The 26,582-nt window shown below is 37.6% G+C and overlaps 1 protein-coding gene across 1 annotated transcript in view; it reads left to right on the plus strand.

The window, feature by feature from the left end:
* Nucleotides 1–26,582, plus strand: part of TAFA5 (TAFA chemokine like family member 5) — a 445,101-nt gene that overhangs the window by 351,158 nt on the left and 67,361 nt on the right. Inside the window, exon 3 of the mRNA XM_075274184.1 lies at nucleotides 12,722–12,849. Within this exon, the coding sequence (XP_075130285.1) occupies nucleotides 12,722–12,849 (128 nt within the window). The remainder of the gene's footprint in view (nucleotides 1–12,721; nucleotides 12,850–26,582) is intronic.

Below are 26,582 nucleotides of genomic sequence, written 5' to 3' on the forward strand. Positions count from 1 at the left end.
CAAATGTACAATCTTTTATAACACACAACGCATTACGGGCAATATCTCCCTTTTTCGTGTGTGTATTTTTTCTCTATCCTGGGGTCAGGGCATTATTGTTTTTTTTGTTTTGTTTTGTTTTTTTTTTTTACAAGAGACATGTAAGAACATGAGAACATAGGAGTCCCAAGTCGTGACACATTTATAACGCTAAATATGTCAAACATACACTATCGCCATCGTCATTTTCATACTGAGTAAAATAATAACTTTTTATTACATCATGGTCTGGGAGGAGTATTTCTGCTTTCAGTCTTTTTTGCAACTTTGTACACAGTTTGCATTTCTAAATGCATTCACCTTATCCCCATTTCAAATATACATATATTTAGTTTTGGGTAAATTTATGCAGAAACAGCTGTAGCCATGCTATGTTATTACTGGAGCCAATCTTCAGCCACCTCTTACTTTGTTGCATTCTGTCTACATTCTGTAGTCCTGAATTCACTCATTCTAATTAACGGTAAGTGCTGATTCATCTGCGGCGCACATTTACATCTATATAGAAGATATTAGACTAGGTATTTTGAATAAATCCTCAGATCAATTCATATTGCTACTTGGGGCAGTGCAGGAAATTTGCTTGATGGAGAAACATTTCTGCTTCACCAAGCATTCTGAACACTTTATTCCAAGTGTCTGCGTGAATGACCTTTGTGATCTTCATAATAATCATCTCGTTTCAAAGTCCGTCTTAATATCATCAGTCTGAAGTCCATGAACCAGACAGGGAAAGAGTCCAGCTAAAAGTCCTCTTCAAGTGTTTTCAACCTTCTGCTTGATAAGATAAACTACTGGCACATTAACTATTCAGATGACTTGGTGTTGGTAAAGGTTCATTAACTGTTTTGCAAATTGCATTTATTGAAACTTAATATAGATCATATTTACTTATTCAGTTATTTTCTATGATGTAAAGAACGCATCCAATAATTACTCACTACAATTAATGTTTCATTTTGGTCTGTTTCATATGCAATCATAGCTGTAAGTGTTGGCACCCTTGAAATTTTTCCAGAATATTAAATATTTTTCCAAGAAAATTATTGCAATTACACATCTTTTGTCATACACATGTTTATTTTCTTTGTGTGTTTTGGAACAACATAAAAAAGGAGAAAAAAAAGCCAAAAATGATCTAATTTCATGCAGATCTCCAAGAATGGCCCAGACAAAATAATTGGCACCATCAACTTAATATTTGGTTGCAGACGCTTTGAAGAAATAACTGAGATCAATGGCTTTCTATAACCATCAACAAGCTTCTTATACCTTTCAACTGGAATTTTGGACCACTTTTCTTTTGCAACTTCTCCAGGCCTTTAATATTTGAGAGTGCATTTTAAGTGCGTTTTAAGTTCTCTTAACAGGTGTTCAATGGGATTTCGATCTAGACTCTCCAAATCCATCCATTTCTGGGTGCTTTTTGAAGTATGTTTGGCATCACTATCCTGCTGGAAGACCCATGACTTAGAATGCAAATTCAGCTTTCTGACACTAGGCCCTACATTGCGACCCAAAATCCTTTGATATTCTTCAGATTTCATGATGCCTTACACACAGTCAAGGCACCCAGTGCCAGAGGCAGCAAAACAACCCAAAAAAATCTTTCAACCTCCACCATATTTGACTGTTGGTTCTCTGCACTTTTCTCTGTTTTTGGTTAACAGTAGAATGATGTGCTTTTCCAAAAAGCTCTGTCTTGGTCTCATCTGTCCACAAGACATTTTCCCAGAAGGATTTTGGCTTACTCACCAAAATTATGGCTGTAACCTGCAGTCTAGCTTTTTTATGTCTCTGTGTCAGCAGTGGGGTCCTCCTGGGTCTCCTGACATAGCGTTTCTTTTCATTGAAATTTTGACAAATAGTTTTGCTTACATTGATGCACCCTGAGCCTATAGGACAGCTGGAATTTCTTTAGACCGTGATTGGGGCTACTTAGCTACAATCCAGACTCTTCTGCGTTGCTACCTTTCATCAATTTTATTCTTCTATTTGTCTGTGTGTACTTTTATATAAAGTGAAGAAGCCTTTATAGCCTAAAATAGCACTTAGAGGCAAACACTATAAATAAATATAAAAAAGATATAAATACTTTTAAAATGAATAGAAATATTTTCTTCAAAGAGGACTTTTCATGTCCTCTAAGAAATGGACTATTATAAACTATTGCAAAGATGAAATTGTGCTGAATTCACTGCACTTTCAGTTTTGCAGGTATTTGGCCTGGTCCCAGAAATATCAGTGACTGTCAGTGAGGAATTCTTCACCATCCAGTGTGATGCTGAGCTACAAGGCCAGCCCCTCTGACAGTATTTGTTTATTCTTCTCAATTCACAAAATCAAATGAATAAACAAAAGCAAAATCTAAATTAAATCCTTATTTGGTGGCTCCACCTTTAGGAGAAGGTGTCCTGGAAGTGATAAGGCCCCCACAAAGCCCTGATCTCAATATCATTTAGTCTTTCTAGGATTACATGAAGAGATAGAAGGATTTGAGTAAACCTACATCCACAGATCTATGGTTAGTAGAGATGAGTGAATAGTGTTTGATCGAATAGCAGTATTCAATTGAATACCTCCCTTTGCATAGTTATTGGTGTACTCTGTCAAATATCACACGGGAAAATTTTTATTATTCTCCCACCTTTCCTGGCGCTTTTTTTTACACCAATAACTATGCAGGGGAGGTATTCAATCGAAACTACTCACTCATCTCTAATGGTTAGTTCTCTGAAACATTTGGAGCAATCTCCTTGACCAGCTCCTTCAAAAACGGTGTGCAAGTGTATTAGTTAGGGCCCCTTCACACAGAGAATACTCTGGCTGATTTGGAACGTGTAAACGTTCTGAATCAGCAGCGTTTAAAGCAGGTCCCATTGCTTTCTATGGGAGCCGGCATACATGCGCTCCCCATAGAAATGAATGGGCTGCTTTTTCCCATTCATTTCTATGGGGAGCGCGCGTATGCTGGCTCCCATAGAAAGCAATGGGACCTGCTTTAAACGCTGCTGATTCGGAACGTTTATACGTTCCGAATCAGCCAAAGTATCCTCCGTATGAAGGGGCCTTTAGAAGAATTGTTGCTGTTTTGAAGGAAAAGGGTGGTTACACCAGATATTGATGTGATTCAGATTTCTCTTTTGTTCATTGACTTAATGGCATTTATTTACATGTTGTGATATTGTATTACGTTTGTTTAATGAGAAATTGGAAACTAAAGATCAGTTAACTGTAGATACACCTGTACGTTCCTTATAGGATTCCAAGAAAGTGAATGCTACTCTGTAATCAGCACATTTGGTAATCCAACAATTGTGTAACATCTTTATTGCAATTTTAGCTATACACACATCTGCATTTATTTTTTTCTAAAACAGTTATTCATCAATTAATGTTATATTGCTAGAATACGAGGTTGGATCCACACCTATCCTTAGAAAAAAGGTCCAGTGTTGATTTAGCTTTGTGTGCCCTTATACATTTTCTCCATGAAGCAGATCCCTATCCACCTGCCTGTGCATCTAATAGAAGCATGGCCTCATTCACTTTTTATAAAACAATAGTACAAGTGAATATAATGACCTTTGTAATACGCCATATTAAAGAAATGTGTTTCCTTCTCCACATTCTCCTTGTTTTCATTTAAACTCTTTAGACCCATTTGTCTCTGTATCCAGCTCACACACAGATATATATGGAGAGGAGTAGCCTATAAATTGAGTTATTGCCTCATTCTGTGTAGTAATAGAGTCTTGTCTTGAAGACTAAGCAGTATCAGAAGAACTCTCTCTTACAGTGCTGTGCCTTTTCAAGTAGCCACCTATTCCCCCTCCCCTCTCCATAGATTTCTGGAAAAAGTAGATCAGCTCGATAAGTGCAAAAAGGCAACTTATTTTTTCATATTTTTTGTAATAAATCTTACAAATAGTATTACATTACAATACAGTATACAGTAGATCTAGATACAGTACAGATGTCTTATTTAGGAAGAGAACCACCAGTAGGTTAGACTAAAATTAAAGGCAGCAATTACTAAAAGGATAAACTGTAAATCAATTCCCTCTTTGCACCAATGTAACAAAGTGTAATATTCTATATAATACAGACTGTAAACCACTGAGATTTAATACACTCTTGCACACATCTTCATATACTATTATACATTGTAATGTAATACTGTACAGTATACATATTACATTTTTTATATTCACCTGTATTATTAGTTTCATTTAAAGTTTTTTGTAGTTACAGTTTAAATATGGTTGTGTGGCAGTTTCTAAACAATGAGTAACTGTGGTGGGAACACAAAGCTACTCTGGCTGCCCCTTCATTATCATGCCTGGTTGGAATATCAGTGGTTGGATCCCACCTACCTTAAAGTGATGTTATATTATAGCTAGAGATGAGCGAACAGTAAAATGTTCGAGGTTCGATATTCGTTTTGAGTAGCCCCTCAAAATTTGACTACTCGAATCGAATATCGAACCCTATTATAGTCTATGAGGGGAAAATGCTCGTTTCAGGGGTAGGCAACATTCGATCAACTTATACTTGCCAAGTCCACGAGTGAGGGTCGGGCTGGATCCTCTGAGAAGTCTTCTCCATGCAGCGTCCCCACGGCATCTTCCCGCTCTTCATTCACTCTGCCAGGCATCGGGCCTGGGCAGAGCCGACTGCGCATGCCCGCACTACAAGTGGACATGCGCAGTCGGCTCTGCCCAGGCCCGATGCCTGGCTGAGTGAATTCAGTGCCGGAAGACGCCGCGGGGAAGCTGCACGGAAAAGACTTCTAAAGGTAGGAGAAGAACCAGCGTTGATTGGCCGACTGTATAGCATTCGGCCAATCAATGCTGGTTCTGCATCGAACTTTTACATTCGAATAACGAGTGGTACTTGATCGAGTACGAGTATTTCGAATACCATAGTATTCGATCGAATACCTACTCGATCGAGTACTACTCACTCATCTCTAATTATAGCTATATAGGTATAAACCTTAAACTTACAATTTCTTTAAGAATATGTTGTAGCAGTAATTTAATAACCATGGAATAATATTATATGTAATATAGATAATTAATGATGTATGTTTCTTTATGCATATATCATGTGTATTTATACTTTATGCTAGTAATCATTGCTTAATATGAATTGCTTTGTTTGTTAACACTGAGTTATCACATCTGATTTCCAAACATTAAAATGGATAGGGTTTAGAAGGATCAAATAGGGAAGCAGCATATGAAATCATCATATTAGCTCTTCAGAAACAAATATTAGCAGGTGTGGACTGTGAATAAATACATATTAATGTGCATCATTTGCATTGTATTAAACATACATAAAATGACCTTATTTCTAAAATGGATTTGTAGTGCGAGGAAAGGAAACGGCAATAAGAAATTGCTTTTTAATCTTAATAAATTTTGCATGAAAAAAACGCTGTGATGAATGAAACAATTATCTTGCTTAGGAACTTGCTAGACTAAATAGATGGTATTTTGGGGGGTTCAAAGAAACTCCTAGGGAAAAACAAAAGATATGTGTATGATTTAATTACTTTTGAAATATATTTCAAGAATTATAAACGTAATGTAATAGATGAAGCAAAATGGAACAAATTAATAATTGAAACAATTATGGTATTCAGTACTGGTGCTTTGCAGCAGTGTGACATGAGTTCATATTTTTCCGTGACTATAAAATTGGTCCCAGTGTGTGTCTGTTTTTGAAATAGGGAAATTAGATTGTGATGCGAGTGGGCGCAGAACTGAAGTGATGTGTTAGATAACATATGGTAAGTAACATTGATTATTTGTCACAATTAATGGACCTTGGCGGTTGGCTATGCTTCTTGAGGTAGTGGAACCTCAAACAAGGTCATCTATAAGATTGTCATACAGACATAGAATAATAGGTGCTAAAAAATCTTTACTATACAACTCCTATAACAAGAATTTCTCAGCTATATACTGAGATTTAGGATAGATCTTTAAATTTAATGAGTGGGGGCCCATAACAGTCAGTGCCCAATAATATAGCAAATTGACTGCACACTGGTTATTCAATGATATTTACAAGCTGAAGTTATCATGGGGAGTTCATATGATTGGTGGGCCCCAACAGTTGCCATTATTGATGGCAGAACATTCCCTGTGTACATAAAAGGGGACGTTGCTCCTGAGCAGCAATGGATTTTAAGTGAGAATTAAAGATGTGAGCAGAAATGACTGTGAATATTATTAATGATCAATCACTTATTGGTTATGTATATGTGGTACATTAGCCAGGAATGATTGAATGATTGCTAAGGAAAATAACTACTTTAGATTGGGACTGATCCTCATTCCGCTGATTGTCATTATATGCTAATGTCCATTTTAACAGCTCCTTTTTTCTCTCAATTGACAAAATACAGATACCATAAAAATGTTGGCACCAATATCTCCCCACTGTCAGAGGGGCGGGCCTTATAGCCTAGCAACATGACTGGGCTGTGGGGAACATCCTCCTCAACTGTACTCTAACATAACCTTGTACTGTCAGTGTAAGGGCATTCCTTACCATCCAGGGATGATACTGAGCTGTAACACCCCCTCTGACAGTACAAGTACAGTCAGGGTGGGCATTCCTCACAGACCAGTGACGATACCAGGCTGTAAGGGGAGATATCAGTGCCGGAATTAATGGCACAGGTAGCATACCAGGAAAACTTTCTAGTGTTATATTATACTGCATATTGATGAGGACCTGAAAGGTCCTCTTTAGGCAAGGGCCCCACGGGCTGTAAACGCCATGATTTGCCCCTGGCAGAAACGCCGCAGGAAAAATCGCAGCGTTTTACAGTAACTGCAAAGTGAATGGGATTTACAAAACCGGCCCAGTTTTGGAAATTGCAGCATGTCAATTATATCTATGTAAACACCGGCAGAGTCTAAGATCAGTCCACAGCAGTCTCCATTGTGGTCCGACCTCAGATGTAGCAGTGTTGAGCGCACAGCTCTGCTACTCCGGAGATGTAGCAGGGCTGAGTGTGTGCTGAGCTCTGCTACATCCAGAGATGTAGCAGGGCTGAGTGTGCGCTGAGCGTGGTTTTTTTGCATCAGGAGAAAAAATTAAAAATATGATCCTAAGAAGGTAACATAATCTGTGATTAAAATTAGGTAATTATAACTACAGATTCTACCATTGCATTATGTAACAACAACTAGGGCAAAATCCTTAAGTGTGTGAAAAATTAAGTAGACCCTTACTGCTTCTGCATAGGTACTAAGGGGGTAAGTAGCAGTCAGCTACCCTTGATTATTGATCATAAGCAAGTGTGCAAGTGTGACTGGATAATTAACCATATGTTAACAGGGGCAACACAGTGGCTCAGTGGTTAGCACTGCAGCCTTGCAGCACTGGAGTCCTGGGTTCAAATCCTGCCAGGAACAAAATCTGCAAGGAGTTTGTATGTTCTCCCCGTGTTTGCATGGATTTCCTCCCATTCTACAAAGACATACTGATAGGAGAAAAAAAATGTACATTGTGATCCCTATATGGGGCTCACAATCTACATAAAAAAACAAACAAACATATGTTAACACAATACCAAGGAAGAAAGACATCAGCAATGATGTAATAGAGGCAATTGTCACTATCCATCAATCTGGAACTCTGATCAAAGTACAAAGTAAGTATTGATTCAGAACTTAGTATAGCTCTATCTGCATTCAAATACATTTTAATTAACATGAAGGGCTTATTAGATGGTCTTTTACCTCTCCAGTGACTATTTTGTATTATAAGATAATAAGTTGAAATGATATGTGCCCAGGGAATATATAAGGTGCTAAACAATTTTACTGTTATATTTCATTGGCACAATTCTATGCAAGTTTGATCCATGAACTTATTCCTGCTCCCCACTGTGCATATTTTAACATGAAGCATGAAGGGTATATGAAATCTCAGCAGGCTAAAGCACTTTGAATCATGCTTTTCAAGAGACAAAATAAAGACCCCCCACTAGTCTGTACACTGCAGAATAAGTATTCATAACCTCCCCCATGGATTTGCAGGCTCATAAAACTATGAAATCAATGTGTTTTTCAAATGAAGTACGTATATGTCAAAATCGCAGTTAACCGTATGTCACTATGATTTGGTATGTAGTTGTTGCATATGTTTCAGTTTAGGTGATTTTTAGTGTTGAAATATAATTTTATGTTGACTACCCTATGTACTTTTATGAGGCTTGTTTCCATATGTGTATGCCTGTGTATTATGACATCACATCTATGTTTAAAGTAGGGGTGACCTCTACAGGCGCAACCAATGGGCTAAAGCAGTTTCAGTGACGAGGTCATCTGTCAAGGGGGGAGATAAATTTTGTATCAATAGAGCCACTACTGATATGTCATATTTGATTTATATAGCACTTGGCATTGTGTGTGAATGTAATATATCAAGATTATTAGATTATAGATAATTTAAAAAAGGCTGAAAGGACATTTAGAAAATTTACTATAAGTATAGTTCTGAAACGCACCGATGCTTGTGGTGACAGTATTGTAGGTGAAATGTATAAAAACACAAAGAAAGTGGGAGGTTTTGCTAAGTAAATGAAATATGACATTAACAGGAATCTGTCAGCAAAACAATCACCTTACAGTATAGAGCTGTCCTTACGCTTTCTCCGCATGCCTCTCCCTTTACCTGAACACTGGCACCTTATTTAAAAAGATAATATGTATTTCTATGTAAATGAGGCTCCAGGTTTCCAGCACCAATACGACCCAGTGTCATTCAGATCTGCATATGTAGTCCATTAGCATGAGAGTATAAGTAGGGAGAGGAGTAACACATCCATGGGGGATACTCCTTATCTGACCAAGATGAGTAGTCCTGAGTTGTGCTATAGCTGGAACTAGTGCTGGGGAGCCTTTATGTGCACCGGAGATGCCGTTATTACACTTACTGACTCATTTATGCATGAATAAATCTGGATTTTAAATATAAAGAGCCAGCAGTTGGGGGGGAGGGGGCCAACATCTGTAGGAAAAGTGTAAAGACAACTCTGCACAACATCTTTCTAAAGCGTACCTCCAGTTATAAAGAACTTCTCATTAAATGAATAGTGAATTTGACTTAATATATTTCTTCTTAAGGAGAACTGTTTCTTTCACCACTTATTACCTCATTCTGTGCTTCTTATATACAAAAAAAGTGCTAAAAAAGGCACAGAATAGCAGAGTGTAACAACAACAATTATTTGAGTGTGTTCTCTAGTAGCTTCTTCATCCACCCTTCATCCTTTTCATAGAGTAATATGTAGAAAGTTACTCAACGTGAAAAGTGCAAAAGGAAAACATATTAACTACAACTACTATTAACTATAATAAAATGTATTACAATTATAATTTTCTTGTATTAAGGAGGTTGTCCAGACATTTTTTTTAGTGCCTGAACAATTGGGGAAGGTGAAAAAAAAATAATCATCCTGTCCCCGATGCTCCTGTGTCCTCAAGGCGAGCTCTGGTCCTTCTGCTCCGGTCAATCAGCAACCTCAGTAGGCCTTAGGAAGAGACCCGTGATGCTACATGTCCTTTGCTGAGGCCACTGAATGGCCTCAGCAGTCACATGTGGCTTGAACGTTTGACCTTTGTTCATAATATCACTCCTCATTATAAATCAGAAGCATAATTGTCATTTAACTCCTTATATGCTACGGTTAATGCTGACAGCAGCACAAGTCGTTTTACAAAGAAAAAAATGAAAAATGGACTTTTTCCCCCTTGTTAATGAAAATAAACAAAAATTCACAATTGGTATCACCATATATGTCACAACCCCTAAAATAAAAGTCTTTTGTTCATTCTCTATTATGTTACCAACTGCCCAGTAAGTGACTGTAGTCTCCCCTCTGTAAAGGGAGTGTTCAGACAATAAAAGCCAAGAATAGTGCAAATCATTAATACTCACCTCACCAATAACCCATCACTCCTGTTCCAGCTCTTCTTGTATCCCCACCGGTATCTACTTTCTGGTCCCTTCATGACACAGGAAATGGCTGCTCTACCAATATTTTATATATTGAGAAATTAGTAAATTATTCTACATTTTCTAATTTTCTTAAAGGGATTCTATCATTGTCTCTAGTGATTTTTAACTAAGCATATATTTGAATAGCCTTTAGAAAGGCTATTCCATACATACCTTTTGTTTGTTAATCCTCCCAGCTGTTTTTGAATTAGCCCACTTTTATTAATATGCTATTTAGCCTCCAGAGTGCACTCAGGAAGTTCACTGAGCACTGTCTGATATGTGTAAACAGGGGGAGGTGAGAGCAGGGAAGGCTGCTGCTGATGATGACTAGAGCCAATGATAGAATACCTTTAAGTTTCATATAAATTCATTACTTGGTTCTGATTTCTCAGAAGACCTTTATTATTTCTCACATTTTATCCAAATAAGACGCAATTCTAGTAGATTATACAGATATGAAGATTACCTGTATATGAAGATTGCATTCCCATAAAATAACAATTCTGAAGCATTTTTTCTTAAGACACCTTGTTATCCCTTCTATAAGTAAATGTATAAGTGGGTGATACCAGTTACAGGCGTGTCCCTGCACAGTCTGTTATTGTCCAATGACTGCTGACAGTGCTAGACCGTGTAACTCCACACACCTGGGAAGTGAAATGGTAACACCCAATTGTCAATTTATTTACAAATGTCTATGCTATATTACAGAAAACAGCATAGTACGAGTATAGACTTATGCGGAAAGACGAAATAGCATTGTTTTTCTTGGGAAATGCAAGTATTTGTCAGGATAAAGCTTTGTAAGGGCCATTTCTTATTTTCTGATACACAAAGCTACCTTGCAAAAATGTATTTCAATAGTTACTTTTGCATTTGACATCATTGACAGTCTTCTTGTAATGTAAAGATAGTAGATAGACAATCTGTTTGCCGGCATTGAACTCTGGGTGTCATCTTGTTTATCTTCATATAAATTTAGCCCTGCTATATGTGTAATAATCTTTCCATTTTCCAGCTTCCTAATACTTAGTACACTACAAAACATGTACGTCAGACTTCTGTAGAAAGTTATGAAACATAGAAAGGTTTAGTAGAACATTATGGTAAACAGTCCCTGTAGGCAGGCATGAATGTCTTTTGAAGAATTCCCTGTGTCTTGTGGTTAGATGGTATATATGCGAGGCAGCAAGATATGGCCATTAGGTGGTCTCTTCAAAGGATTGTACAGCCAAAGACTATGCTCCCGGTGTGCTGATTTGCATGCACGTGGCATGGTGCCATTGTGTCTCTGGTGTTCAGCACTGTAGGATATTGAGCCTGCTTGAGCAAACTATAAAAGTCTGCATTCAGTGTCATGAATATATGGAAACAATTTTCTTTTTTTGCAATGCTGGGTGTTTTCTTTGCAATGCAAAATTAATGTGAGGAAGACGTGCGTGTGGTAACATGCAGACTTTGGAAATAATTAAATCCAGGCTGTGGTTGTTAAAATATGGGAATAGATGGTTTATATGTCAGCATGACAGGTCACCAAACAATGTAATGGTACAATAAAAACATAAAGGATAACATAAGAACTCTGAGAGCAAAATGATATAAAGTAATGTTTCTTTGTTGTCTCGTAAAGTAAATGAATCCTTGGGGCTCAAGGGCTATCACAGTATAATTACTGCTCTCAATTTGCTGCTTACAAAAGACATCGATTCATTTGTGTTGTTTTAGAATTCCCTCTAGAGGTTCCATAGAAGAGGTAATATATATTTAAACTGCTAAGAATTATATTTTTAATTCCCTCCTTAAAACAGCCCACCACCTCACCGGCTTTAATATTTACCATTTCAGCTGTCACCAATAAAACACTCTCTTCTTAATTCCTTACTTAGAAATTGCAAGTGCTATAGGATTTCCTGAAGATTTTAATCATTCATTTCTTACTAGGCAGATAAGACTCTTGAAATTTATGGCTGACGGACAAGGTTTATCTCACTTTTTCTTGACAAAAATATGCTGCCTCCCACATGGGAGATTTACCATGGCTTTGGCAGTTGGTGACTGTATGAATGAATGATCAGCAAATGCAGTGTTCAAAGCTATCCAAACACACATATTATGACAACACCAGTATAAGTAGAAAGCAAGATGGTCAAAGGACTCGAGTGAAATCTGTTACCATATGGAGCATCGTTTGGTTTTAAATGTGCAATTAACTACTAATAATCCAGTTCTATAAAATGTGTATTATAGTAGCTAGACAATATAATGCAGAAGATGATGTACAGTGTTGGCCAAAAGTATTGGCACCCCATTCATTGTAATGTCTCTGCTGGATTTGTTACAGAGAAGCCTAAAAGTAGTATAGTATATCGTGTATTATTACATAGAAATGAAATGTATAAAATCTATGCTTTACCACCTTTGTTAAGCACTAAAATTAAGGTGATGCTATATTTGTCTTTTCATGAAACATTCATGTAACATAGTTAGAATCAGTCATTTAGTATTATCATGTCACAATAGTTTTTCATTTGTTAATTGTTATTTAACTAGGACAAGTCATTGACCCATTTTTTATTGAACTAGTTATTGTAAAGGATGATGATTATACAGAGATGAAACAAATTTATGTTTTTTCCCTTTCTCCTTACAGCACGTATTATAAGAACGAAACAGTGGTGTGAAATGCTTCCATGTTTAGAAGGGGAAGGCTGTGATTTATTAATCAATAAGTCAGGTTGGACCTGTACACAACCAGGTGGGCGAATAAAGACAACTACGGTAAGTAGAACATTTTTTTTTTTTTGTAAAAATAGTAATAAGGTTTATAATTTTAACCGATTTTTTTTTTCCGGCTGGATTTGTCATTCTGATCACGCTATGCATAATGTAGTCCTAATTAAATTGGTTTTCTAGACCGTAATGTATGTTTCATACTCGTGACCCATCCACAAGATAGGTGATCAGTATGTGATCCAAGGGGGGTCTGACACCTGGACCCTGCCCAGAACAGCCAGCCTCCAGGTACGATAAGTTACTACAGTCAATAGGGAGTGTGCGCTGCTCTGTTCCTATTAGATGAATAGAAGCAAAGATGCAACCTTTTCCACTGTATACTAGTGGTCTTGAGGAACTGCAGCTCACCTCCTATTACTTGAATAGGAACCAGCAGCTGACCTGTGTGAGGTCCAGGTGTTGGACCTAAAGAGATCACCTATCCTGTGGAATGAGTATGAAACATGCATTAGGGTCTGTACAGTGGTCCCTCGAGTTACAATGGGCAGAGGATACAGAATTCAGTGGTCTTTTTTGGACCATTGTAAATCAGATTTAGCATATAAGGCTTCACTGAAAGTTCTAAGAAATCCACCTGACCAATACACTGGTAAGTCACCTATAGTAGTGAAATACTTGCACGGATTGGTGGACTAATAGTGCCCCTCTGTAGTGTAGCGCAGTACTTCATGGTGTACACTTCTCTTTGCATCTGTCAGGATAAGCTGCTTCTTTGGATACCAGGTAAGAGTGGTGCAATTTTATTTTTCAGGTGCCCTGTGTGTACTTCTCTATGATAATTATCATTGAAAGTTTTACAATTTCCAGCAGTGCTTTCTGACTTTTATGTCTAAATATATGCCACATCTGTATTATCACTGGTCAAGTGATGTTCAGTTTTCCACACCTCAAAAACTCCATCTTTGTAATGGAAAGGTTCTGGCAAAAATTGCCAAATAATTTCTGCCTTGACTACACAGGACTGTCCCTATACAGCATGGGAGCTCTGCTGTTTCTTTTACATGAACAGATAATGGTCCCTATTTACTTACCATTCCCTGCTCCTGTCCACAGCTGCCTCCTCTTCCTCTTTGGCCCTGCAGGGGGCCCCATGCATTGACAATCAGGCCACCTGAAAGGGAAGAAGAAGCGGCCATGAGCAGAAGCGGGGATTGTTAAGTAGGACCACATCACTTAGCATTTATTGGGCAAACCTTGTGAGGTTCTTCAGGTGGTTTTGTTCAGACCTAAAATGTCCAAAATGAAATTGCTATTATTATACTCTGGAGTCTCTTCAGACCTCAGGTTATAATTATCAGAGACGCCAATTATCTGGCGCCAGTCTTCAATGTTGTCAGAGACTGCTGAGGCCAGATTATCCCTACCACAGTCCAGGAGGTGAGTAACAGTTTTTGTTTTATGTTTGATCACCTCTCCTGGGCCTCTGATCATTATAATAACTTATAAGAGACCACAAAGTATAAAAATAGCTCGTAGGTGGGGAAGCGCAAACACTTTGAGTTTGGCCAAACCCAAAATCCTTGTGTTATTTTTAACAAACACCATGGGGGACACTACATGGGACATTATACTGTGTGAGTGGGCCTCTGTGGGATATTATATTGTATGGAGGGGCCACCAGTATACCTGGTTAAGGAGTCAATGTGTGACATTATATTGTATGGAGGCCAATATGTGACATTATACAGTGTGGAGGGACTACCTTTGGGCATTATACTGTGTAGAGAGGCTAATGAAGGACATTATGCTGTGTGAAAAGGCCATCAAAACTAACATTTTACCATGTGGGGACCAGTAAAGGGGGTGCTATGCCATGTGTGGTGGGATGTCCAAAGTCAAAAGTTTGCTATGTGGCCTATTCTTTGTTAATTATGCCCCTGCAATGGACATCAGAGTGGTCAGCATTTACAGACTGGCTCTCTCTTGTTCATGCACAAGGTGTACAGAGCTGTTTTTAGGGTACACATATATATTTTTTGTAACTATATCTCCATATGCCTTGGATTTTCTACACTTTACAATTTGACAGAAATCCCTAGTTAATGCCATGTTCCATGAATGTGATATTATGTACGTATATATATTCAACATAAGTATCCATATGGGCACCACATTGTGACACATGGAGTCCCTCCTCTGTTCAATGATGCATGCATGTGAAGGACCAGTATCGGTTGCATATGTCTAAAGTATATTTTTATAGTATTTTTTTTAGTTATTGTGTATAGATAATCACTGGGCAAACATGTTACAAATATAACAAGCGATATTTATTTTTTATTTCGAGCATATTCTTTACTTTTATAGAACCAGACACATACCACCTACTTTGGCAATTGTGACATGAAAATAAGGCCTGAAACATTCAAATGTAGCTGGTGGCTCATTAAAACTGTGAAACCCAATTTCACTAACAATTATTTTGTAGTCTACTAAACTTGTTATCATTGTAGTTTTTTCCCCTTCAGACTGGTAGAGCTTCCAATTACATAAGTTAGAATACATTGGAAGCTGCAGAGTTAGTTTTGTTCTATTAATATATACATATTTTAAATTATACCAGAAGTGTGAGAATCTAATGACAGGTGTAAAAAAAATTAGCTTGGAAATCTTATTGTAGCTTATCTGACTTCTTACATGAATTGTAAACATAGCATTCCACTGAATACTGCTGAACACTTTTTGTGCTGTATTAATCGCATACACAAGTACCTAGTTTATATTCTATTGTTATGCATATTTTTTTTATTTTGGCTGTTCCGCTAGCTTTGAGGATCACCTCCTACTTTGGCAGATGGTACAACCTAAACAATGGTTGGCTGGGTTAAGGGAGGAGACTGAAAGTCTTCAAATTGAGCCAACATGTAGAGAGTCTTGTCCCAGGTTCTGAGAAGGTCACATGGAGTTCCAACAAGCCAAAGTTATAGCTGCAGACAGTGGCTGAACTAGTGGCCCGCAACCTTAGGATACACTTTGGGTCCCTTTTCTTTTTTTATAGAACATCACCTTTTGGATTACTCCAGCAGGTAACAACTACTATTTATGTACCAACCCGCTCTCCTGCATACAACACCTCCGCTTCCCTTTCAACCCTCCAGGGGGCCCCATGTGTCCCACATCACATTGCTTATGCTGAACAGCATTAGAATGTTGCAGGTGTTGTCCAAAGTGGTGCTTGGAACTTCCTGGAGGCTGAAGGAGAAGCAGAGGCAGCTATGTGCGGGGAGATTTCACCTGGTTTTGTTCGGAGTGAACATGTCCGAAACAAACCTGCTATTGTGACACTGGCCTAATCCATGTGACCCTTCAGGCACTATGGGAAATTATACTGTGAGAAGGGGGTCAATGTCAGATATTATACTGTTTATGGGGTCACTATGGAACATTATACGATATAGGAACCAGTAATGGGAGCATTTTACCATGTGGGGGTCAGGAAAGGGGGCACTATACTGTGTGGCAGTAGGGACCTTAATATAAAAGTTTGCTATGAGGTCCAGTCCTTGCTAGCTGCAGACCTGAGACAGGGAAACATATTTATTGTCATACTGAGAAAGAAGGAAAAAGTTTTGGAGAATACAAGTGCCATTGCAGTGGGTAGTCTGAGTTTAAGCAGAGCAAGAGACAGAGTGAGAGAAAGGGAAAGTGAGTTCCTCTATCTAATATGGATAACAAAATGTCTGCCAACTCGTGGTGCCAACATGTGGTTTTATGATCAATCATTTGCTTTCAGTATCACAATTAACACAGATTAAATGAACCTTAAAAATCTAATCTTATTTGTTGCATTACCAAATGTTCTATACCATCGAGAAAATAAATTAATTTTAGTATCAAACTGTATATATTTTGTCAATGATCCATTTCTGCCTAATTGTTATTTAATGAATTCCTTCTTTTAGATTATGTGATTTCATTGAATTGAACTTAAAAGAACATTCATGCTCCACTTCCTTAGTAGCTAACCTCACTAAACCTCTGCAATTTTATTGCTAAATTAGCTGAAGTGGGAAATTAAAGAGTATCAGGAACCTAAAAAAGAGAACTCACAGTAGATAAAAGGTGTAATCACTCTGACACAGATTTCTATGCTTAGCCAGTAAAATATACCAAAGATGCACTTTCAACTAGGGAAGAGTGTTTCTTAATAGACTTTATTTACAGATAAAGCAACAAAACCCTCCTCTCTATTAGCACAATTACATGCTATCCGAGCTAGAAATTAAATTAGGTTTTCCTGGAGATTAAACTGTTTTTATATCGTTTTCAGTTTAACACTTGCGCAACGTAAAGTTATTTTGTGCAATTTTACCTGCTGTGTCATATTTGCAGTGTTATAACATCATAATAATATCTAATCTTTAAGTTACATCACTAGTCAGCGCTGGTTACCACTACTGACCATTCGTTTAGGATTATTGGAATTGGTATATGATTGGTTATCGCTCATTTAATAGTTAAAATCTGGAAAACTAGAGAGAAAGTTCTCTAAGTTCTGCAGAAGAGCTATTTGCATAAGAAAAGCAGTGCTTGCGATTATAGGCTTCCATATACACCAGGGACGGATCAGACTTCTACTGCAACTTCAATGGCATCAGTACCGTGGAGGTCTAAGAACAGTAACATCTTACCTTTACCAGCTATAAGTGTCAATATGTTCTTCATAAGGGCACCTTCACACACTGACAGAAGAAGAATGAGATCACACTATGCGAAAATTCAGCGTTTTGCTGTTGTGGAACCAATGCAGCATTTTAAGGTCCCATCAAAGTAAAAGAAATGTCATTTAATCTCATCCACACTTTGCAGGATAACAGCTGCATTGTCAGACCATCAAAGACCATGGACCCATCTCTAGATGGCTTTCATCAATGATTTACCTTCTTCTAAGGGGAAGTCTGGTACCTGGCTAGTTATTGACTGTTTCTGTGAGATGTGTCATTTTATTCTATTAGCTCAACTTCTGAATGCTAAGAATCTGCCCAAATTTTTTGTTGATCATAATGTTCACTTACATGGTATTCCTAATAATATAGTCTCTGACAAAGGTGTTCAGCTTCTCTCTAAGTCTTAGAAAACCTTTTGCACTAAACTGGGAATACAATTATATTTTTTGGCTGAGGCCCCACGTTGCAGAAACGCAGCTTTTTTGTTGCAGATTTTGCTGTGGTTTTTTGAGCCAAAGCCAGGAATGGCTACAAAAGGAATGGGAAATATATAGGAAGCTCTTATACATCTACCTTCTCTTCAATACACTCCTGGCTTTGGCTCAAAATGCCACGGAAAAATCTGCAACAAAAAAAGCTGTGTTTCCGCAACGTGTGGCCTTCGCCTTCCTCTGCATTTCATCCTGACCAATAGTCAGACAGAATGTTTTTATAGAGCAATTCCATAGGTGTTATATTTCTGACCTTGGCCTGGATGTTTACTCTCTTAATTATGCTCTCCTGTTGTTATCTGCCCGGTGAGTATTGCTGTGGGCTCTGGTTTGATTTCACAATTGCAGAACATGCATTTCATGAACTTAGTATCTGGGGTGATGACTTGGGTCCAAATCAAGCATAAGTATAACCAGTTTTGCGGCAGGCTCTGGTGAATACGTTTGGGTAGCTTAAGTACTTTCTCCCAACACTGTGTGAGATTTAGGTAGCTTGTTTTATTCCTTTATGGCATTTGCCAGTCCCTGTAATTTTTGGGAATCACTCCAGTGGCAATTTTTGTACCACATGGTATACCTTTTCCATTGTTGTGTATTATTATTATTATTATTATTATTATTATTATTATTATTATTATACCAGAATAATATGAATAAGGTTTGTGACAATGATAATGTAGCTTGTTACATATTATTTACCAGTGGCAAATCCAGTTACACTGTAAACATTAACTGTAATCATCCTCAAGATGAGAATGGCTTTAAGACATCCACCTCCATAAGTATTATCATCTCGTTAATAACACTGAGATACTTGTCTATAAGTGTTTTCAATTACACAACCTCTACCAGCCCTATTTACACGGAACCTTTAGTTCTATGTTTAGAAGATGAGCAAATCATTGTGTAATCCTGACCTTGTGGATGGCCAATCTGTTCACAAATCTGTGAAGTTGTATTACTTGATTACTGCCAATTCAGTAATGGGCTGAAAGAGGTGTTTTGTATGTTTAGCCTCCCTCCATTGGCAACAGAGCTGTTTAGCACGACTTCCCCAACCTGAAGACAATGTTTCTATAACTGGGCTGCATGTCATTAATCCTCGCTATGTGATATAATGCTGCAGTATTCCATATTATACATACTGTGTGTACAAAGATGTGTAATGTTGTCATATACTTTCATATTTAACTTTTTTAATTATATTTATCCTAAATATTTGTGTGACCATGTGATGAATTCTGACAATCTCATTAATAATAATAATAATAATAATAATAATAATAATAATAATAATAATACACTATGTCAGGGTCTGGGGTTGCTAGGTGGGGCGGCATAGACACAAAAGTCCAGATTCTTTAGTCCAAAACAAATGTAGAGTTTATTTTCACTGAAAAAGGTAGTGCAGCAACAAAAGGAAACAATACAAAAATAAATACCTGCCCAGCTAGGCTCTAACTAAACATAGAATAGGTTACCTCACCTAGGATAACAGAAATTCAAAAGCCAGTAGAATCGTTCAGGACACAGCTCCAAAAATATGACCTCTCTGTTTAGCACTCCAGCCAAGCTCTGCCCCCAGTCTGCTGCTGGAGCTGGCTTCTTAAACCTCCCTTGATGAGCAGACTCTCCGCAGCTGAGTCGCTGCCGGAACATCCCCAAAGTGTGGACTGGAGGGGGTAGAATGACATGTCCCACTAACAACCTACCTGCCATTCCTAAAAATCTGGTCCAACAACTGGAACTCCGAAATAACCCTCAGCAGACAATAGTTATCTGTTGAGAAACATTCTTTCTGGAATTTTCTCATCTCACCCACCCTAGTAGTCTGGCTGAGATGTACACCCCCTGTACATTACCTGATCAGCCATCGGCTTACAACTAATAAGTAAATAATAATAGTACACTTTTTAAATTCTAATTCCATATGGATCCATTATATTCTAGTATATATGGTATCATAATGTAATATACAGTACAGGTGACATGTCATTTTGGCTGCAGAGTGAACTCCGGAAAACTGAAGCCTGTAAGAAAATCGCACAAATGCATTTTTGTCTTTATTTCTTTCTAGCTTCCTAGTACATTTGAGAGAATAATAAATGGTACCATTATGAAGAACAATTTGTCCTGCAAACAAAGCTCTCATATGGCTCTATGAACGAAAAAATAAAAAAGTTATGAGGTTTGGAAGGTGGGTAGTCAAAACGAAAATGGAAAAATGTCACCAACAGGAAGGGGTTAACGATGCAAATTCAGCAAATGATCATCATTACCAGAAACTATGAAAAAAAAAATCTAAGGCTAGAAGCATTAATGTGCCTGAATGGAACCCCAGTATGAATAAAGCTATGGACTATAATATAGACTGGAACTCAAGACCAGTAGACATTGTTAAATGGTGTTTAAAGTAAATATACAAATGACCAAAAAGCTGTAGCTTTTTCTCATACAGTGTAGCTAAAACATGCAATATTTGGAATGCAGCATAAAAATTCTAATTGAAAGTTAAAGTCAGACATTTACAGCATATCCATTGGATATTAATTGTATTAGACATATGTAGCACAATCTCAAATATGTTTCAGTTACACATAGAATTGATGCAGGCAGCCTTGTGGTCCTGACACAGAAGATTTCATGACTCCATTCACACTAATGTGTTCTTTGTCAGTGTGGTAGCCACGTTTTTCACTGATAGCAAAGTGACCATTGATTTTCTATGGCCCCATACACACACCTGTGCATTACCATGGATCCATGTTTGGCACTGAACTATGATTATTCATTTTGCTGTCCGGGCTCACTGAAGAAAATCAATGGACTCATGGAGGCATGGATATTATCTTTGTGCTGTCTTATCACAGACTCGACAAATAAATATGTTCATTTGCATTCAGTATGTGAGCTCTAGAACTAGTAGAGGTGGGACCTGCATCTATCAGACGTTTATGGTATAGCATACAGATGTTCCATAAGTGGCTGACATGGAAAAAAGAAAGAAAGAAAGAAAGAAAGAAAGAAAGAAAGAAAGAAAGAAAGAAAGAAAGAAAGAAAGAAAGAAAGAAAGAAAGAAAGGAGGAGAGAAAATATTTTTTAATTGTAGTGCTTTGTATAAATGGAAGACTATACGTAGGAACCAATATTTCATACTTTTGTTACGAAGCTGACATTGTAAGGTCATTATTAAAAGTGTGTTCAATCTTTTTTAGAAAAAAAGAAAGCCAGAAATATGTTAAGCAGTGTTTCTATAATATCTTGGATTGTGTCCCAACATCTGCTCCTTCCCTCGCCTCCTGTCATGCTTGATTATTCATATACACAACATATGTTAAAAGTAGCTGTTTCTTACTTATAAAGAAATTAGTACAATTTTCAGCAAAAACAACAGTACAAACTTTAGGACTTCAGAATATTTAGCTTCTTTAAACAGATGCATATTTGTAGATGTATTAGAGTAAAGAACCTTGGATACACACTTGTCTTGACCCTGAGCATACACTTACAGTGACAGCTACATTATCATAATGTCTTTGAGAAAAATAACATACAAGCCTGGAGTCAGTAAATCTTTCAACTTACTGGAAATAATCTTTGCGTTAGTCAAGTTCTTTACTAATTGTAGGCTTTTTGTATTCTGATGTCAAGGGCAACTATTTAACAGGGCACAGAACACAAAGAAATCTTTATTTTATTGTCACATCATTTTGTGTTAAATAGCCAGCAGAGCCTTTTGTTCTTTCTATAAGTGTATTCCCCTGAATTATATTGATGGCAGACTATGAACCCGTGGTTGGCAACTCTCAGCTCAGTGGTAGCATTCAACCCTTTGATGCTCGCTGTGCAGCAACTAGCACCATTCTTCTACCTGTTTTATGTACAGTAATTCTTTGTGGATGCTCTTTGTAGCCTTTGTACATTTAGTTATGTCCTTTATTAACTTTTCTCTTAGCTCAATAATATCCTGAGACATTTATTGAAATACATGATGAATTGTCTTTCCTACATGTGTCTATTACCTGAATAGTAGCAACCTGCACACTCTTTCTATTCACTGCTATAACTTCCAGCAATATAAGAATCTACAACTACACAGAATGAGGCAATAAATCAGATAACAGCCTCCTTCCTCCTTCTCCCCCTCCCCTCTCCATAGAGTTCTGTGTGTGAGCTCCATATGGATGGGACTTTATATAAACAGAGTGAAAATAAGGAGGAAGGCAACCTAATACTGTAATTGGAGAAGGAAACACATTTCTTCAATAAGCTGTATTACGAAGTTTCTTATATTCACATGTACTATTCATTCATTAAATGTTGTGTTATAGTTGGAGGTACACTTTCAGGGTATGTTCACACAATGGAAAATGAATTCTGTGTGTGAGCATACTGCGCGGCTAGCTGCAACAGAATGCCGATACAGTGCACCGGCATCCAGTCGCAGCATTCCGCTCTGGATTAGGCCCGAATTATTGGGAATCTGCGCCAAGATAGGTCATCTCGCTTCTTTTTTCTGCTACTAGCTAGCAGAAAAAAGAAGCAAGAGGCTCCCATTGAAGTCAATGGGAGCCATTTTGGCAGGTGGATTTTGAGGCGGATTCCATGTCAAAATCCACTGCCAAAAAACTCAGTGTGAACTAATTCTATAACGGGGCAACCAATGGGAATTTGAACTTATTCATTTAACATTCATTGCATCAAGGTTAGAAGCTATTTGATATACTAACCTATTACTAAGCTGTAGACATTGGTACAGACTAATGTTTTAACCAAGACATCTTGAAGCTTCAGGAACACTTTTTGTGCCAATAAATAAATGTTTGAATTGTTTGGAAATTTTACTTACTAAGTACAGGAATATACACTCTGAGACATAGCCTGATAAAAGAAGGCTCAGTCCCATCTTATCACTAGCCCCTTAATAGTTAAATACTATATATATCAAAAATGGCTATTTTAATACCTCAGATATAGAAATAGAGGACAGACGGAGGACAATTATGTGAAGTTTTTAATGGGTTTTGGAGTTTCACAAAAACAGGTGCAGGGGCGGTAAATAGCATTTTATGTTATAGAGTGGCATAGTGATGGCTCCATATAATAGTATAGGTCTGCACTTGATATTTTTCCCTTGTATGTTTATTAAAACAAATACATCTATACATACATATAGTAATATCTTGGACCATTGGATTAGTTTAAAAACCAAGATGTGTTATTTAAAGGTGTTATCTTTAAATAATATGACACCATTTTTACAATGAAACCAGTACTCTGTTCTGACTAGAATGTGGCTCTGGAGACATGACTAAGATGAACTGAACCAGAGACTTTCATGTTTAGACATGACACTCTCCAAAACAACTAAAGTCTTCAGTAAGAAGGTAGTGGTGTAGTCACTTCCTTACTGACTTCTTAGGGGAGTGCAACCATTCTTAATTAGGGAGTGGGTGTCACAGATCCTCTGTTTCTCTGATGGAAAATCCCACCTATCAAGAATTTTTAGGATATCCTGTGTGTAAGTGTTTATAATGGAAACATCCTTTAATTATATCTAAACAAAGGGAATGGGTGGCCACTAGTGTTGAGCGAATAGTATTATTCGAATACCTCGCTCCCATAGGAATGTGTGTTAGCGGCCGTCAAATATTCACTGCCCTTAACCCCTTGGTGTTAAGGGAACATACAAGCATTCCTATGAGAGTGAGGTATTTGACTAATAGTTCCAAATACTATTCGCTCAACAGTAGTGGGCACTAAAAGTGCTAAAAGTGCTAAACTGGTATCCTATATATGTTACCCTTTAGCTCATGGTCAGGTATCTCAAGGTGTCTAAATTGAATGCTAGGAAACCAAATGCTGACTTGTGGTATGTAGACAAATATATTATTTGCAACAGCACAAGTGCACCTGCTCTAAGTGTCCCAGGCACATGTATAATGTATATATGCATATACTGTACATGCATAATGTATATATCGTGTTAAAACAAATCAAACCCACAAGATAAAAGTAGAGGGGTAACTCTAAAGTCAGTACACACCTTAACTAGTCCATTACCCTTCCACTGTCTGACTCCAGCCCCCACCTGGACTAACCACCCCTAGCCTTATTAACTCTAAAATGATTCCAGGCCATGAAGTGATATCTAATGTCCAAGTAAAAAATAGCTGTTGTGGTGCTTCTAGCCACAAGGTCACTTGTAAAATTTCCACCGAGTGGCTCAAGTACAAAATCTAACCAAGATGATGTAAATATGACTCATCAGAGCTGGGTATATCACAGATTGTATGCTTTTGTTCCATCTAGCCCATTTACTAAAGAGTATATCACCATGGTCATTAAAGCTCCATTCCTGCAAATGTTATTATTCTCTAGCCCTTAAGTACAAGACATACTAATACATAGTGAGCGATATAGGAGATTTACATGATTCACACTCTAGCCAGAAGTCCCTGGTTTCTATGTAAGTCTACGAGAGTGTAAGAACCAGCCTCCCATAGACTTACACAGAAATAGTGCAGCCCAGTGAGTGGCTCCATTGTTCTCTACACATTAGTATACCCTGAGGACTGAGGCTTTAATAATCTCCATAGCAGGCAAAAAGAAAGATAATCCTGTAGGACCTCAAATTCTCAGCATTTCTTCATTATGAAGTTCATCAAATGTACCGAATCCTCCAATCTGGACGTATAGTAATGCTCACTTTGCAGTTACTAAACTATAAACATTTCCTGCCTATAACACTATATGTAAATTCCTACCGTATGATAAAATGACATGGATGGCTTCTTTTTACATACAAAGCCTTCTTGCACTTGGTTATAGATACACGGTTATGCATGGCAATGAGCCGCAATTTTAGTGCCACAAACAGCAGATCAGATGGAGTCCCTGTAGAGAATTGGCAGATCATACAGATTTTCCAGTCAGGTTTAGATTTGCTCCAACATTTACTCTCAGAAAGTAAAAAATGATGAATAAATCTTGATCCATAATCTCCACTTATGCTAATTATAGCCAATGAAATCACTATTTATTGTAGCATCTTGGAGACTTGGCTCAGAAATCACCAACTCAACAGATGAATATTGCACCTTCCTCGTAAACATGAATAGGTTGCAGCTGAGGCTTTTATGTTCCAAATTTACCACACTTTCCTTGCTATGTGTTACAAAATATCTAAAAAGAATTAATTCTATTATACAGCATATTTAGTCATCTTGTTTTTTAATGCTGTAAGTGAATCCTCATATTTTACTAGGAAGTCAGACCTGTAAAAAAAATCTGTCTGGTCCTTGATTTGTAATCTCTGTCTGTACCTATCTACAGTATATTTTAGTGCACCTATACAGTATAATGAAAAAAGTCAAAGCAGTACCATTTTTCTGCCCAGTTAATGAATTGTAGCACATTGCTGGTAACTTTTTTAGTATATATCCCCTATAGTGCATACAAAACCCTTGCAGCTGTTTCTGTACGTAGTCTGTTGCTGTAAGGCTGGTGTCAGGTGGGGACAAGTTGTTGCCTGTAGCTAAGATGACAGTAGTCCTAAAACTAGCAGCATTCACTTCTGCCTAGCAGGACATTACTTTTAGTGATTTGGGTTCTCCAAGCTGCAATATTCAGAGAACTTCTTAGTGCCATACTCCAAAATAAATATGCTAGTGAGTGCAATGACGCTCATTACACAGCCCCCAAAGGTCAAAACAGGGGACTGAAAACAGCCTAATAAATAGATAAACTACAATCCTGGACAACTCCGATGTGGGTGGGTTACTACTATTCCAATACTAATTTGGTGTAGCTGAAGAGAAAGATATGTTTGCTAATCTATCCAAAATCTACATATATATCCAGAAAAAAGAGACTTTGACTAGTGCTCCCTTTTGGACTTCTCAATAAATCATGCGTATCTTGTTTAGACCGGAGCCCCATGCTGCGAAAATGCAGCATTTTGGCCATGGCAGAAATGCCACCTTATGTGCAAAGTGAATGGGATTGTGGTTTATCCCGTTCACACATTGCAGAAAAAAATATGCAGTAGAAATACTGCCAATTCAGAAACACTTGTTTGCCAGTTCTAGTAATGGCACTAGAAATGTTGGCATCTTCTGTCTAAGTATAATATAGGGGCAGAATTTTTATTTTTTTTAAAAAAAAAGCTGCCATGGTCTTTTCCACAGCATTTTTTGCTGCAATTTACTACAAGGGGCTTTTGCTTAAATAAAGTCTCTTCCACCAGATACAAATACAAGTCTATTTAATATAATAATCAAAATAATAAAAGGAAAGAGAATGGCTTCTTTGAAATTCCTAAGAGGTTTTTGTACTACCCAGCTACCCATAGCCTAGAGTGGCGCCAATCATCCACGGACAATACTTTCACCGTGTGAGTGCGAGCTACTGGCAGGGGCCACAACTAACTGGAAGAAAGTACTGTAGAGCAGAAGTGGCTCAGGAACAATTTGGAGGGCTTTGGAAGCATCTTTAGAGAAGGAAAAGTGTCAGGTAGAAATCAATATCTTTGCTCTTATATTATTATATCACAATGGAC

Source organism: Leptodactylus fuscus, chromosome 5 (assembly GCF_031893055.1).
Source record: "Leptodactylus fuscus isolate aLepFus1 chromosome 5, aLepFus1.hap2, whole genome shotgun sequence".
NCBI lineage: Eukaryota > Metazoa > Chordata > Amphibia > Anura > Leptodactylidae > Leptodactylus > Leptodactylus fuscus.